The 14,030-nt window shown below is 41.6% G+C and overlaps 1 protein-coding gene across 1 annotated transcript in view; it reads left to right on the top strand.

The window, feature by feature from the left end:
• RELN (reelin) overlaps window positions 1-14,030 on the top strand; it is a 293,911-nt gene that overhangs the window by 275,471 nt on the left and 4,410 nt on the right. The window contains exons 55-64 of the mRNA XM_072867100.1: window positions 537-643; window positions 1,061-1,303; window positions 1,826-2,001; window positions 3,635-3,708; window positions 4,542-4,703; window positions 5,060-5,217; window positions 6,086-6,305; window positions 7,308-7,505; window positions 7,903-8,001; window positions 9,291-9,296. Coding sequence (XP_072723201.1) covers window positions 537-643; window positions 1,061-1,303; window positions 1,826-2,001; window positions 3,635-3,708; window positions 4,542-4,703; window positions 5,060-5,217; window positions 6,086-6,305; window positions 7,308-7,505; window positions 7,903-8,001; window positions 9,291-9,296 — 1,443 coding nt within the window. The remainder of the gene's footprint in view (window positions 1-536; window positions 644-1,060; window positions 1,304-1,825; window positions 2,002-3,634; window positions 3,709-4,541; window positions 4,704-5,059; window positions 5,218-6,085; window positions 6,306-7,307; window positions 7,506-7,902; window positions 8,002-9,290; window positions 9,297-14,030) is intronic.

Genomic DNA, 14,030 nt, shown 5'->3' with positions numbered 1-14,030 from the left:
ATTCCCCCCTCCCTGTTATATCCAGTCAGAACCTCCCTTGTTCTGATGTATGACCACTGTCCCCAGTCCCAGCCATCTTCTTCAGGCTGAACCAGCCCTGGTCCCTCAGCCTCTCCTCACAGGGCACGTGCTCCAGTCCCAACCATTTCAGTGGCCTCCATTCACCTTGCCTCAGTTTATCAGCTTCTTTTATGTCCTTCATTGCTGCGAGGGCACCTTGTTAGCTCATGTTTAGCCCCCTTCCACCAGGACTCCCAGGGATCTGTTAGCAAAGCGGCTCCCAGCCAGTCAGTCCCCAGCTGGTACCATTGCAAGGGGTTAGTCCCTCCCAGGGGCAGGACTTTGCTGAATTTCATGAGGTTCCCATGGGAATTACTAGGCAATGTTTTTGGAAACCTTTGTTCTACTTGTACATTGATGTTACTTGCTTAAAAATGCTGGCATTTTGAACATTTTCAGCACATCTCCTAACAGAAACCAAACATCTCGATTTGTGCAGATCTTTAACAGATGTAAACTTATACATTCACTCTTAGATTTCTACAGTACTGGGGGAGAATTGGGAGTGAAAACAACATGACAACATGCCACAGACCAACTTGCAGAAAGGAGGGAGTGCTGCTAGACTATTCCATTGACGGAGGCAAGTACATCTTGTAGTTTCAGCTAAGCTACAGCCTTGTTCTGTATTCAAGCACCATGAATATCTGAGAATTTGTCAGAGATATCCAAAATAATACGGTAATTTTTAATTGTAAAGTTATTTTTGTCCTTGTAAAGTTTTTTCCCCATCCAAAATTTCCATCTATTGCTCGGGAGTTTTCCATAATCCTCCTGCCTGCTTTCAGTGATCAGTGGCTTCTAACCACTTTGAGTCCTTTTACGATTACAATATTACTCTTGCAGTGAGTAACAGTTGCCAGCTACCCTTAGAAGTTACGATTTGTCTATTAGAAGACCAAAGCTATTATTTTTTATTTCCTATTATCTTCCTTTAATCTTTTAGACAGTTCTGCCATGCGCTTGTTTTTATGACTAAACCTGCATCTTTTCATTCTAGGGATATCCTGGACTTTGCTTCATGAGATGGACTACCAAAAATACATCTCAGTCAGGCATGACTACATCCTCCTCCCCGAACACGCTCTGACCAATACAACCCGCTTGCGCTGGTGGCAGCCTTTTACCATCAACAACGGGATCGTGGTTTCAGGCCCCGACCGGGCACAGTGGGCGCTGGATAACATCCTGATCGGAGGAGCAGAGATCAACCCCAGCCAGCTGGTAGATACGTTTGATGACGGTAAGACAGGCTGTGATAGCTAATCTGTTGTCTGCCATTATCTTATCTAAGATAAGCCCTGTGAGCTTGCAAGCACACTTTTTCTCTTTTTTAACTCAGCAAATTTTTCATTTTGTAGACTAATGCTGTTTATATACTATTCTTCATGCTACTGATAGGGGTGTGTAAATATATATACACATGTATATTCAGATATGTATGTATGTGTATTTATATATGTATATACCTATAAGAGACGAATTTTTATTTCAGTCCAACTCATTTCATTTAAATTCCTGTGTATGAAAGTTTTATTTAATCATATTTTTAAAAAATACTATTATTTAAACATTTTAATTACCTCTCTGGAGCTGATGTTTTTATTATGTCTGTTAGTAGCTTACTTATTGTGTGTCATGACAGATAGCATAAATTTAGTGTTTATATCCCTAAAGTACTGTATCTAGTGATTCTGTGGATCCATTACTAAGCCTTGATGTTTACCAAGACAATGCAGTAATTGTATTTAACTCATCTTAATAGAAGGCACCTCGCATGAAGAAAACTGGAGTTTTTACCCTAACGCAGTCAGGACTGCAGGGTTCTGTGGAAATCCATCATTCCATCTCTACTGGCCAAATAAGAAAAAGGACAAAACACACAACATCCTGTCCTCCAGGGAGCTCATTATACAGCCAGGATACATGATGCAGTTTAAAGTAAGAAATGTTCTCGCTCTCCAAAGTAAAGTACGCAACGAAAAATCATCTAATGTTTCTCCAGAAATTCCTCTTCTTCCAACTAGGATGCCCAATTGGATTAATAATTAATAATGACTTTTTATTAGAATTCAAAGGAAATTCTGAATTGTAGGGAATGGGAACCAGGAAGGTTGCATGAATGTTAAATGTCAAATTAGTCCGTCTATATGCTTTGGGGGTTACTGAGAGGGATTGGAAGTCTTAATGCCTTTCTCATGAAATTGAAATCTCATGATCATCAGATACAGTAGGAATTATTTTCCAAGGTGAGAATACACAGCATGCAGAATATGCCACTTCCCCCTAGCTAGTGAATAAGCAGAAAAGGCAAGGTAGGGGCACGCTGGAGAAGAGTGGCGTCTTGAAAATGCAAACGTGCTCAAGTAGAAGTACCCCTTCTACTTACTTGTGTCATGGCAAACTATCTAAATAGTCAGAGGAACATTTCTGAATATTTTATTTTGTTTTAAGGTAGAATTCTGCATGGGCCAGAGGCAACATGTAGTTGTTGTCCAGAAATGTTCTAGGCCCTTTCCCAAGCACCATGTCTTAAAAGCCAGGAACTAATATGAAAGCAAGGTTATCAAAATGGTCATGTATTTTATCATTATGGGTTTTTTTTCTTGCTCTTCCATTTGACAAGACAGCTCCAGAATTTTTAATTTCCCACTTATCAATATTTTCACCTTTTCTCAACATCATTGCCTATTTTATATTGACTGTCTAATATACTCCCTCAAAGCACTGCTTCCCCCACTCACACAGTATGCCTTCTTTGAAGAAATCATACACAAGATGAGTCTGACATGCTTTTTAATACTGAATGCCAAGACCCCCCCCAAGATGCTTATTTTACCCAGCCTATCATCTTTTTCCTATATTTTAAGGGCAAAAATTATGATAACCCTTCAGCATTTAATAGTTTGTATTACTAAGCTCTCATTGCAAAGGTTTTTTTTCTCCTCTCTCCTCCTTTTTCTTCACCAGTCACAGCAAAGATTTTCTTTCTAAACTAAGAACTCAGCCTTAGTGCATGGCTGCCATTTGGTTTTGAAGCTCTTAAATTTTAGCTTTCTATTATCTATTCAGTACTGTACATTGGGTACTGTAATCTTTCCACTCTAACATGATACAAATATGCTTATTGTTTAAAATATTCAGAATAATTCTGTTCTTAAATTGGATTGACTTCAAGTTTATATCCACATTTTCATCATTACAAATTATAAATTTCATAGGTAACTAATACATAGTAAGGTACTTCACTTTCTGAAATTCCAAGGAGCTACCACATCTTTATGTTTCAGAAACAATGTTTTGTTTAGATATTTAATTTGAACTTTAGGCACTTAGTGTTAGGATTCTGTTTGAAAATAATAGTAGCAATGAAGTAAAATTCACTAAGTAAAAGCAGTATCTTAAGTGCTGCGTCTTTTGTTTTCCATTCACTTTTGATGGATTTTGTCCAAGATCTAAGTTGGAAATCTCTTTTATACACCCTGTAAAGAAAAAAAGGAGAGCAAGACTTATTGTATATCACATCAAATGTCTACCTAGCTTGTTATAGCAGCCAATTTCATTTGTGCTATAGATCGTGGTTGGCTGTGAGGCAACTTCTTGTGGGGACCTTCACTCTGTGATGCTGGAGTATACAAAGGATGCCAGGTAAATGACAGCAGAATACATAGACCTAAAAAAAAAAGTAGTATGATATTAAAAACCTAGAGAGCTTTTATTTATTAAAGCAATTACTTTGATATTCATCTTGTAACAGGATCTGAACAAAACCTGTTTGCAAGCACTGGGATTTGTCTACATAACTCCCATAAATTCTCTTTATAATTTATCCCAGATGTTGACAGATTCATGGCATTGAGCTTGCAGTTACAGTCATGAGCATGCTCCTGTTAAAAATGCGCTCGCAGAAAACCACATGCACAGGAAACTGTTGTCTTAGTATGATATAGGACTATATATTTAGGACCAAGCTGTAATGAAGTGGAGGTTACTTAATTCCAATTTGGTCTTTAACTAGCAAACAATTAATAACACTGTCTCCTGTGCTGCAGTATTGTAGTGCATTATAATTTGTAAACGTGAACGTATATTCTGTGCTCAAATGACTGTGGGTGAACATGGAGCAAATTCTGTTGGACTCTTTTCTGAACACTGTAAGAGAGAGACTAAGAAGCAGACTCCTAAATAAATCCTTCTGTCACACCAGCCCAGAGGAGCTCTGGGTTGGGCTCTGATGTGTGTACCTCCACCAAGGGTTTCACAGCACTCAAACCTGGTGCTGGAAAGTCCTCCCTGGCTGCACCAGGGTTTCAGCCTCTCACCTCTTGTCTATCTGTGGCTACAGAGCATGGAAACTATTGCTGACAATCTCTCGGGTTTGTTTAGTAAGACAGGCAATGTCGTGACCCTTGAAAATTACTTGTTTCCCTTTCATTATTCTTTCAGTTGTTCTAAAACATTTTTGTTGTTGTTTCCTACAGGACAGACTCATGGCAGCTTGTCCAGACACACTGTCTTCCTTCCTCATCTAATAGCATTGGCTGCTCCCCATTTCAATTCCACGAAGCTACCATCTATAACTCTGTCAATAGCTCCACGTGGAGAAGAATAACTATCCAGCTGCCCGATCACGTCTCTTCCAGGTAGGTTACTGAAAGGTCAGCTCACTGACCTAAAAAATGTAGGCCTAAAAAATGTCAGCTGTCTTGCTGGTACTGTTCGCTTGGAACAACTGGTGAATTAAAAAAGCTTCTTTATTGCTGGATTTAGATCTGATACATAATCAATGTTTTTCAGGAAGCTTTTTGTTAACAGAAGTGGCTACTGCCAATGACATAGCAGCCACCCATTCAGGGTGGGTCTTTCCAGTTATTGAAGTCACAACTCCTTCATACCACATTTCTCATTACATGTGCTGCTGGCATATTTGAACGTCACTGTACAGATGTGTTTAATTGCTAGACGTCATAATATGGTGTTTGGATTTTGACATTTGCAGTGCAACTCAGTTCAGGTGGATTCAGAAGGGAGAAGAACTAGAGAAGCAAAGCTGGGCGATCGACCACGTGTACATCGGGGAAGCGTGCCCTAAGCTCTGCAGTGGTCACGGATATTGCACGACTGGAGCCATTTGCATTTGTGACGAAGGATACCAAGGTTTCATTTCTTCAATTTCTTTCTTATATGTCTCCTGCAGTCTAATCTAGCTCAAGATTAAACAAAAAGATAAAGACAGAGTGATGTCACATGTCTAAATTCATCACTGGAATGCTTGAGTAACAGCTTATAAATTAATAATTTGACAGAGCTGCAAATAACAGTTCTTCTCTCCCTTTACTCTTTCTGGATTGAATCAGTAGTCTCTGCTGTCTGGCACTGTATGTAAAGCTCATTCCACCTTCATTGAAAGCAGAACATGGCTACCTGCTTACCCAGAAATGGCTTCCACCCCTGTACTCCTTCCAAGGGTGCACCCACTCCCAGGGGACGTGTACATGGGATCCAGATGTTGGTGACTGGCCCCTGTAAGGGACTCAGTTCTCTGCCCCATCAGGACAGAGTGCTCTGCTCTAATCCCGCAATGCAGCTAAGCACATCCCTAATGGTACCCGAGTGCCCTCGTTAAATTGTAAGTGCTTTGTGGGAGTGGAGCCAGTGTTTAATGTCTTCCAGGACAAAGTCTCATAACTTTATAAGATCAGATCCCTTCCCTGTTTTAGATGCATTTCCCTTCAACCGGCAATTTGAGGTTTCTCATATGGCATCAATGCAAAATAGGAGAAACTGTATTGCAGTTCTTGAAGTTATACTGCTGTAAAAAATAAGACTCGCAGCCTTAATTTTCTAAAAATGAACGCTGTACAGCAATGTGCACATTATTAATGGGTCTGCTGAAATATATTCAGCCTGTAGTCACACTGTATATTGGGCCACAACCTTGCATGGAATTACAAGGAATTGTAACTCAATTTTCTCAATTCTTTTGATTTTTGTGTGTTTTGTAACTTCACTGTGTCATTTCTAGGTGATGACTGCTCTGTTTTTAGCCATGACCTCCCCAGTTATATTAAAGATAATTTTGAATCTGAAAGAGTCACTGAAATAAACTGGGAAACCATTCAGGGGGGAGTGATAGGGAACGGATGCGGACAGCTGGCACCCTACGCCCACGGAGATTCACTGTATTTTAATGGATGTCAAATACGACAAGCTGTGACTAAGCCTCTGGATCTCACCCGAGCAAGGTAATGCTTTGAGCCTAAATTGCTCTTTTAGCAGCTCATGAGAAAGGAAACTCTTCATATGTGAGCCAGTGCTGATAAGGATGGACTGACCTGGCTCTACCATGCAGTCAGATGTGGCTGGCAGATAAACATTAGGGTTGGCAAAACACTTTGTGACTTCCATTTGGGAGATGGAGAGTGAGGAGGAAGCGATGTCAGATAAAAAGGTGAGATGTTTTCGTCATGCCCAACGGAGCACTGTCTGGTAAGCCAGCACTGACAATGAAGCCATTGGCAAAGACTGGACACCAGATTGTCTGGACCAGTGCCTGATCTGATAAGACAAATCCCATGTTTGTATGTGCCTCTACGACAGTCATGACTAAAGATGCTGTTAGTAATTACGGACTCATTTTCCTGTTTCAGTTGTCAAATAGAATTATATTCACCTGGCAATGAACAGGAGTATCCTTTTCATCTATTGAGCCTCTTTGGCCATGGAAAAACAAATGCAACCAGCCTGTGCTGGCTCTTAACAGAGTGACAGCTTTCTGGATTGGTTTGTATTTAGTTGTCTAAAGCAAGATTAGAAACAGGATGAATTGGCAAATGGGCCAGATGTAAATCAGGCTCTTCCTTTCTTATTTGAACACCCAGGTATAATATGATAAATCTTTTATGCACTTTATCATATTCAACCTTTATTTGCCCTTTTTTAGCTTTTCATACACTCATTTGCATGTTTATATTGTTTATGTATCTCAGTTTTGTGCAGATACATTGTAAAATTAGATCTATTGCCTCCAACTATATGGCAATACGTTATACGTAGTAAACTATTACTTTGAAAGGGGAGCTGTGTTTTAGAGATGTGAGAACAGTTTATTTTGCATGTTAAAAGTAATGATTCTTGAGGATGATCAAAGTTTTAATAAGGTAACTGCAATAAACCTGGAAATGTTATTATTCCTGTTTTAATACTTTTTGCGTATTGAAAATACCTTTTCTCTGTGTGTTTTACAGCAAAATCATGTTTGTTCTGCAAATTGGAAGTATTTCGCAAACAGACAGTTGCAATACCAATCTGAGTGATCCTAACACTGTAGACAAGGCAGTGCTCCTCCAATACAGTGTAAATAATGGAATTACATGGCAAGTAATTGCACAGCATCAGCCAAAGGACTTTATACAAGCCCAAAGAGTGTCTTATAATGTTCCCCTGTGAGTACCCAGTCACATTTCATTAACTCTAAGTTCACAAGATATATTTCTGCTAAGAAAGAATCTATCTTGGCATCATTGTGCAAGAAAAGGTTGATGGGAGGGTAAGCAAAGAAGAAAACTTAAGGGGAAGGCTGATTAAGAAATTCCAGCCTAGCGTTTATCAACATACTTTAAAACAAGTATTCTGTTTTTCTTTTGAGATATGAGGGGAAAAAAAATTCCTCCTTGTGTGCATTTTTCACCATTAAATGTTTTGTATGTACGATGTCTTGATGTTCAGGGATGTAGAAATAATGCTTTGACTTTGCTCTCAGTTCCTGTCGGGGGGTAGGTAGGGATGTGCAAACCACCGATAGTCTGGAGCTCTCACAGGCTCTTGCATTTGTGATGGCAGGGAGGCACGAATGAAAGGAGTCTTACTGCGCTGGTGGCAGCCCCGTCACAACGGAACAGGTCATGATCAGTGGGCTTTGGACCACGTAGAAGTCGTCCTGTGAGTATCAGCTTCACCTCATCCCACCCCATCTCAGAAAGCACTGAAATTCCTCCAGCATGGCACGAGTGTTAAGCTCAGTAAGAAACGTTGTGGCCCAGGGAAACCTTTGAGAACCAGTCTTTGCTAATGCTCTGCCCTGACTGCAACTGTCAGCGGTTAAGACAGTCACGAAATAAGTGGCATAGCAGGGGTATGTGTTGTGCATCGTGGAAAAACACAGGAGGGAAAGCGGGGCTTTATCACCACCAAGTACTGGTGTGGTCCTGTAATGCAGCAGTGCCTGCAAAATATATTGTGCTGGGACATAAGAAAGGATATTTCTGTTCAACACTGTGCTGCCATGTAAGGCTGATTTATATCCTTTCAAAGGTACAAAAGACTCTGCTGTATTGCTCTTGCACAAAGTAATGTTGTTGTGCCTCTGAAAAATTTGCGTTAGCAACTAATGCCTTATTCATTTCCTTTTTTTAGTAAGAAGGATACTGTTCAGAAACAGGGTTCACTATATCAGGTTCCTATGGTCCGAGCTCTATATTCATCCCCTTGTCAAGATTTTACCAAGTAAAGTGTCTGCACCCTCCTGATTCTCCCATTCTTGAGATGGGTTTCGCTGGCAGCTAACCCGTTTTTCCTGTGTTACGTCACGAAGAGATGACCTGCTTTTTCTCTAACAATTTAGTTCCAGTAGAAGTGAAATGCTAGTGGCTTCACGGGCGGGAACTCATCGCTGACAGTGGTTGGCAGAGAGAGGCGTGCCTGCTCCATAGATAGGTTCAAACATTCCTTTTACTGAACAATTCAAAAACCAGCAATGAAGAAATTAGGCTTGGATAACCTCCAGACTGTGTAATTATAACCATGAGGTTTCTGAATTAGCAGAGACACTGCAAGTAATGTTTTGTAACAGTAGCAAAGTGAATTATCTGAGTTAGCCCTGTTCTTCTTTCCACCGAGAAGCACCAGCTTGCATGGCACTCATATCAACCCCAAACCAAATTGGTCCCAACACTGAGTAACTGTACACGCTCTGCTGCTTTTACACACCTTGCTGGGCTCTGCTTCCATAACATTAAGCTTAAAGCTTGAAGGAACAGAGGGACGGATGTGATTCCTGGCTTAGTTAATCAATGGCTGTACGATGCTGCATCAGGAAAGATATGAAAGAGTATGAACCTGCAGGAGGTTCACACCGTTTAGGAAACCATGGAAAAGGGAACTGGTAGTTCTGAAATATTCCCATGTCTTTCTGCCTTGCAATTAAAAAAAAAACAAACCTAAAAAGAAAGAATCAGGTGGGAAAAAAAAATAGAGCATAATACTATCCATCAATCTGAGCATTGAACTAGGGAGTATAAGTAGGAATAGGACGGATCATTTAAAAGTGATTCTTAGGCTGAATTCTGGAGAACGTCCTTGACAATGAGATCTGCCAGGTTTTAGACTAGACACACAATTTGAGTGGTAACAAGTCAGCCATATGAGATATGGTATACTAGAATGGAGACAGCAATAGAAATGCTACAGCAAGTAATCACACCTTGCCTAGAGAAGGAACCAGATGAGCAGACAGTGCTTTGTCCCTTCTCTTCTTTTTCTCCTGTTGCAGAGCTTTAAGGCTCTTCTGAATACTGGCCAAAATACCAGGCTAGAGACAGAGAGTTTCCATCCTGTTCAAGTGACACCTGGTACAACCCACAGAGGAAAACAGACCAAACCAGACAGATTTCTCCCTTACCAAGTACTGTGAAATGCGGTGCCATGGCAGCATATTTCCCAAAGGCCAGATGTGGAGTTCCAGCCCCTGCTACCTACAACACGTGAGACGTGCTGCTCTCAGGAAAGGCAGAATTACATGCTGTGGCGCATCTGGTTCATATGCCCGCATGTGCTCAGACTTGACAGGTGGCTTTGACCCCTCTGTTTTGCTTAAGTTCTATCTGCACCTTCTAATTCATCAAAATAGTCCGTAGGCCTCTTAAATTTTATTTGCAAGTAACCCACAAAGGGTTCAATAAAGCCTTTGGAAGGCTATCTGAAGGGAAGCACGCCGTTCCTTGTCAATAGATACTCCCACCTGGGTTTTCCTTTAGCTCTGCTGTTTCACACTGGCCCTTTTGCCCCAGCACTTCCATTTCTTCACCTGTAAAATGATGAAGACACTCAGTCACCTCCATGGAGTGCTTCCAGGCATACAGAAGGGAGCCTGGATCAGTGTCTGTTCGCACTAACCCTGGATGATCCTGCACACACCAGGGCTACCAGGATTCATACCCTGAATACTAGGGATAGGACTTAGCTTTAATTCTTAGTATTCCTTCATTTTCCAAGGAAGGGCACGGAAACGCTGCCTGCCCCTGGGGAGAGCAAGCCACCTTGCCCGGGCAGCTCCCCAGCGAGAGGCCAGGAGGCAGTGTCCTTCGGGCGCTCTGCCCCTCCATCGAGATTGCCAGAGGAGAGCTCTGTGGGTGGTAGGCACCCCAGGGCTCTCTGGCATGGCTGCAGTGAGGCATGGCCTGAACTAAAACCATTCACCAGGGTGCTGTCATTACCTCTTCCCATTAATTCTATAGGGAGTCATTGGAGAGTCAGTAGGCTTCTGCCTGGCTTATTTGTCCCAAGGCTGGGACACCTTAGGAAACATCTGTGCCTCCTGAATTGGAAGTAATTCCTGCTGGCACCCTGACCTTCTCTCAGAAAGCCATGAACATCTCTGGCTACAGGACCTGTTGATGGTCTGTGTTTAACGCAATCTGTGCATGGGCCTCTTATAACCCTGCACCCCCCTGAACAAGACTCCATACACCTCGCTGGGCACCATCAAAATTATCCTCACTGGCCCTGGTTTAAGTTCATGTTTGTTTGTGACCTGTGTACCCACATCGCTGCAGCAGGCAAGCCTCTAGCCTGTAAGCTGTTACAGCAAGAAGCCAACCTATACTAAGAGGCGTGGTCTGGGACGTACAGAAATTCCTGGCTTTCCACACTTCTCACCTTGTGTTTCCTCCACTACCCCGTGGGCTGACAAAGAGGCCTGAGTTTCCCAAATGCCCTAGGTGTTGGCTTGGCTGCCTGCACCCCAGGTGCACACCTAGGTGCTGTGCCAGCTTTTCCTCAGCCCACGGGCAAGTGAGCCGTGCTCTCTGTGAGCAGACTAAGGGCTGGAGTAAGAGGGGAAGCAGGGAAAGCACCCGCCTGCAGGGAGAGGTGGTCTGTAGGGAGGTGGCACAACCAAGGACTTTCTTGATTTTTTTTCCCATCCAACATGGGGGATGTCCCTGCTCCTCCTTACAGTGCTCACCCCAGGGACAAATCTGTGAATACCTGCTTTCATGGCTCAACTCTTCTCAGCAATCCAAAGATTTGAAATTAATTCTGTCACGGGCCCAGCTGCCAAGTCATAGCGCAGATACCGCTTACGGCTGATGCATAGCCAGGGTCATGACACTCTGTTCAGCCTAATTGATTTCTGAGTCACGGGCCATCATCCTCTTACCAGCAAACACATTTTCAGGATGCAATTTCTTTGTTTCCTTTTTTGCTCCTAAGATAGTTTGCGGGTGAAAAAATTAACCTGCAGATTATACGTGCATGCAAAATACCTGACGGTGATAAGAAAGGCCAAAGGCAGGTGCTTTTGTACGTTACTTAGGATCATTCCACTTCTGAATGGATTATTTGAATCACTCATTAAAAAGCAGTATCGTTAAGGCTGTAATGCAGCTGCAAATGGTGCTCAAACTGAGCACCTCTTTAGAACAGGTGAAATGCAATACCTGCTCTATGTTATACATTAAATTGGTCTTGCCAACTAACCACTTGCCAACTTATTTTAAGAACAGTTGATGTCTATTCTGTGGTGGGGAGAGGATATTAGTTACCAAGTTGTCCAGTTCCTTTTAAAGCTAGTGCCAATTATTCCTCATTAGTGCAGCATTTTTTCTCTCCATTCGTAAAGAAAGCTTTGGGCACAACTCTCACATGTTCCATGTGGCTCTTCTTAGGATGAAAAAGTATTGTACCCCAGACTTAAGAAAGAGTGATTTTCAGCACCCGTGTACTTCTGCCCTAAGAAGAGCCCATGTCCAACCCAGCATTTCATTTGCACATTGTTTTTTCTCGAAGCACAGCTCTCAGCCTGTCTGCTGCACAGACACCACGCACTTTTTTGCATGTGCATTTGGAACTGCCATTTCTTTGTGTATAGGGCAGGCCCTTACTGACCTCTTATAAACTCAATTCTGGTCAAAGGTATTGAGAAATAAAGGGCAATGATAAGCTGAACACTAAGGGTCTGATGTTGCTTTCTTTGCACCCCAAAACTCATTATGTGATCCGAGGGAATTTGAGTTGTGCAAGGATTGCAAGAAATATTATCCCCACCTACTATTTTATGGTTAACTGTTGGATAACAGAACAAATCCCTCCATAGCCATCACTCCATGCTCTTCATTGTCAAGATATTCTCACGTTTTTGGCACAAATGATTTAGTGAGAACTTATGTTGCATTTGGTGCAAAGAATGTTGATCCTTATTTTGCAACATTAAAATACAAATTATATATTGTAGCTCTAACAAGGAGTGCTCATGTGGAAAAGCATTTTCATCTGCTTCTTTTTTTTAGTAAAAAGCAATGATTTGAAAAATGCACTTAAATTCAAGTGTCAACATATTTATAATAAAGAACAGAAATAGTTCAAACATTGGGTAATTATCTGAATATTCACAACATTTATGCCAAATTTAATATGATGCAGTCTGTGCTTTTATGACATTTTTATTATGTTTCTACAAAGTGCATGCTGAATTTTATAGAAAATAAAAATATAAACATTGATTTGAAATATCAGGAAATAATTTGTTCAATTTTTATTTTCAAAAGAGACGAAAAGTCCTATATTGCCTCTAAACCTCATCAGGGTTTTATGACTAATCACAATGCTGCATGCCTTGAAAGCCATTTTCTAACTTGTGTTGTATTTCATTGTTTGCTGTCATTGGTTTTACACTAGAATAAGGTAAGTACTTCCCCTGAATCAATATCAAATGTATGTTGCTGTTACAGCTACAGTTCTTGCACAGTTTTGTCAGTGATGGGTCGGTGGAAAGTCATTTGTACTCTCTGAGATGTGCCATGTAGCTCTTGAGGGCCCTGATCCTGCAGCTCTTCCCCAGGGAGCAGTGGGGGAAGTTAAACCGAGCAGAAAATGTTCAGCTGCTCACGCCGTACCACAGCGGGAATTTCACTGAGGCTGTGGTGAGAAGGGCTTCTCCTTCTCCTGCGGTGCAATGAGACCTGCCAATGGAGGGCACGCAGCGCGTTGCATGGGCGACCTCTCTGCTCCAAGGGGAAATTCCCACTTTTTTCTGTAATTAATGACCACAGAGCTGAAGACACAGCCAGGCAGTGTATGTCAGTGAATCTGCATGGTGGCATAGCCACGCGTGCCACTCAGACACACAGCAAGTGTCTCCCAGGGAGTTCTTTTGTTTCTTGTAACTCTGCTGCTTTGTGCTGTCACAGTTAAGAGATACCACTAGCCAACATAGTTACTGAGATCTGGGGTCACAACTTGACCTCACTGGAGCCCAAGAAAGTTTGTCACTGAGATGAGCCATCAGGCCTTCAGTCAGAGCACATCACTTTTCTCACTATAGTACCATCCTAACAAAGCATTTGTAATTCAGCCTCAAAATTTACCCCAAGCCTAGTCCTGAGAGGCATGCCATTGCTGTTTTCTAAGGCTTTGTTCATGTTTCATTTTGTTATCCAAATATTTTTGTTTCTATTCGGTTCCTATTGTGCCCTGTCAATTAAAAATAAAAACACAGAAATAATGAACGACATTAGTATATACTGGGTTTTTTTACCGCCTATTTTTCATTCCATTTGGCTACGTTCTATTTTCATAAATTTTAAATTGCAGACTTGTAGTTCAAACTGTGCTTTAGGAAACATGCAATAGCAAGAATGTTCTATTAAAGACTAAAGACCCAGAGCAACTCCTTCTCATAAATTGCTTTATTG

The sequence above is a fragment of the Ciconia boyciana genome, chromosome 1, assembly GCF_034638445.1.
Source record: "Ciconia boyciana chromosome 1, ASM3463844v1, whole genome shotgun sequence".
Lineage (NCBI taxonomy): Eukaryota > Metazoa > Chordata > Aves > Ciconiiformes > Ciconiidae > Ciconia > Ciconia boyciana.
The sequence above is the reverse complement of the archived record's forward strand: the minus strand, read 5'-3'. Positions and strand labels throughout refer to the sequence as shown.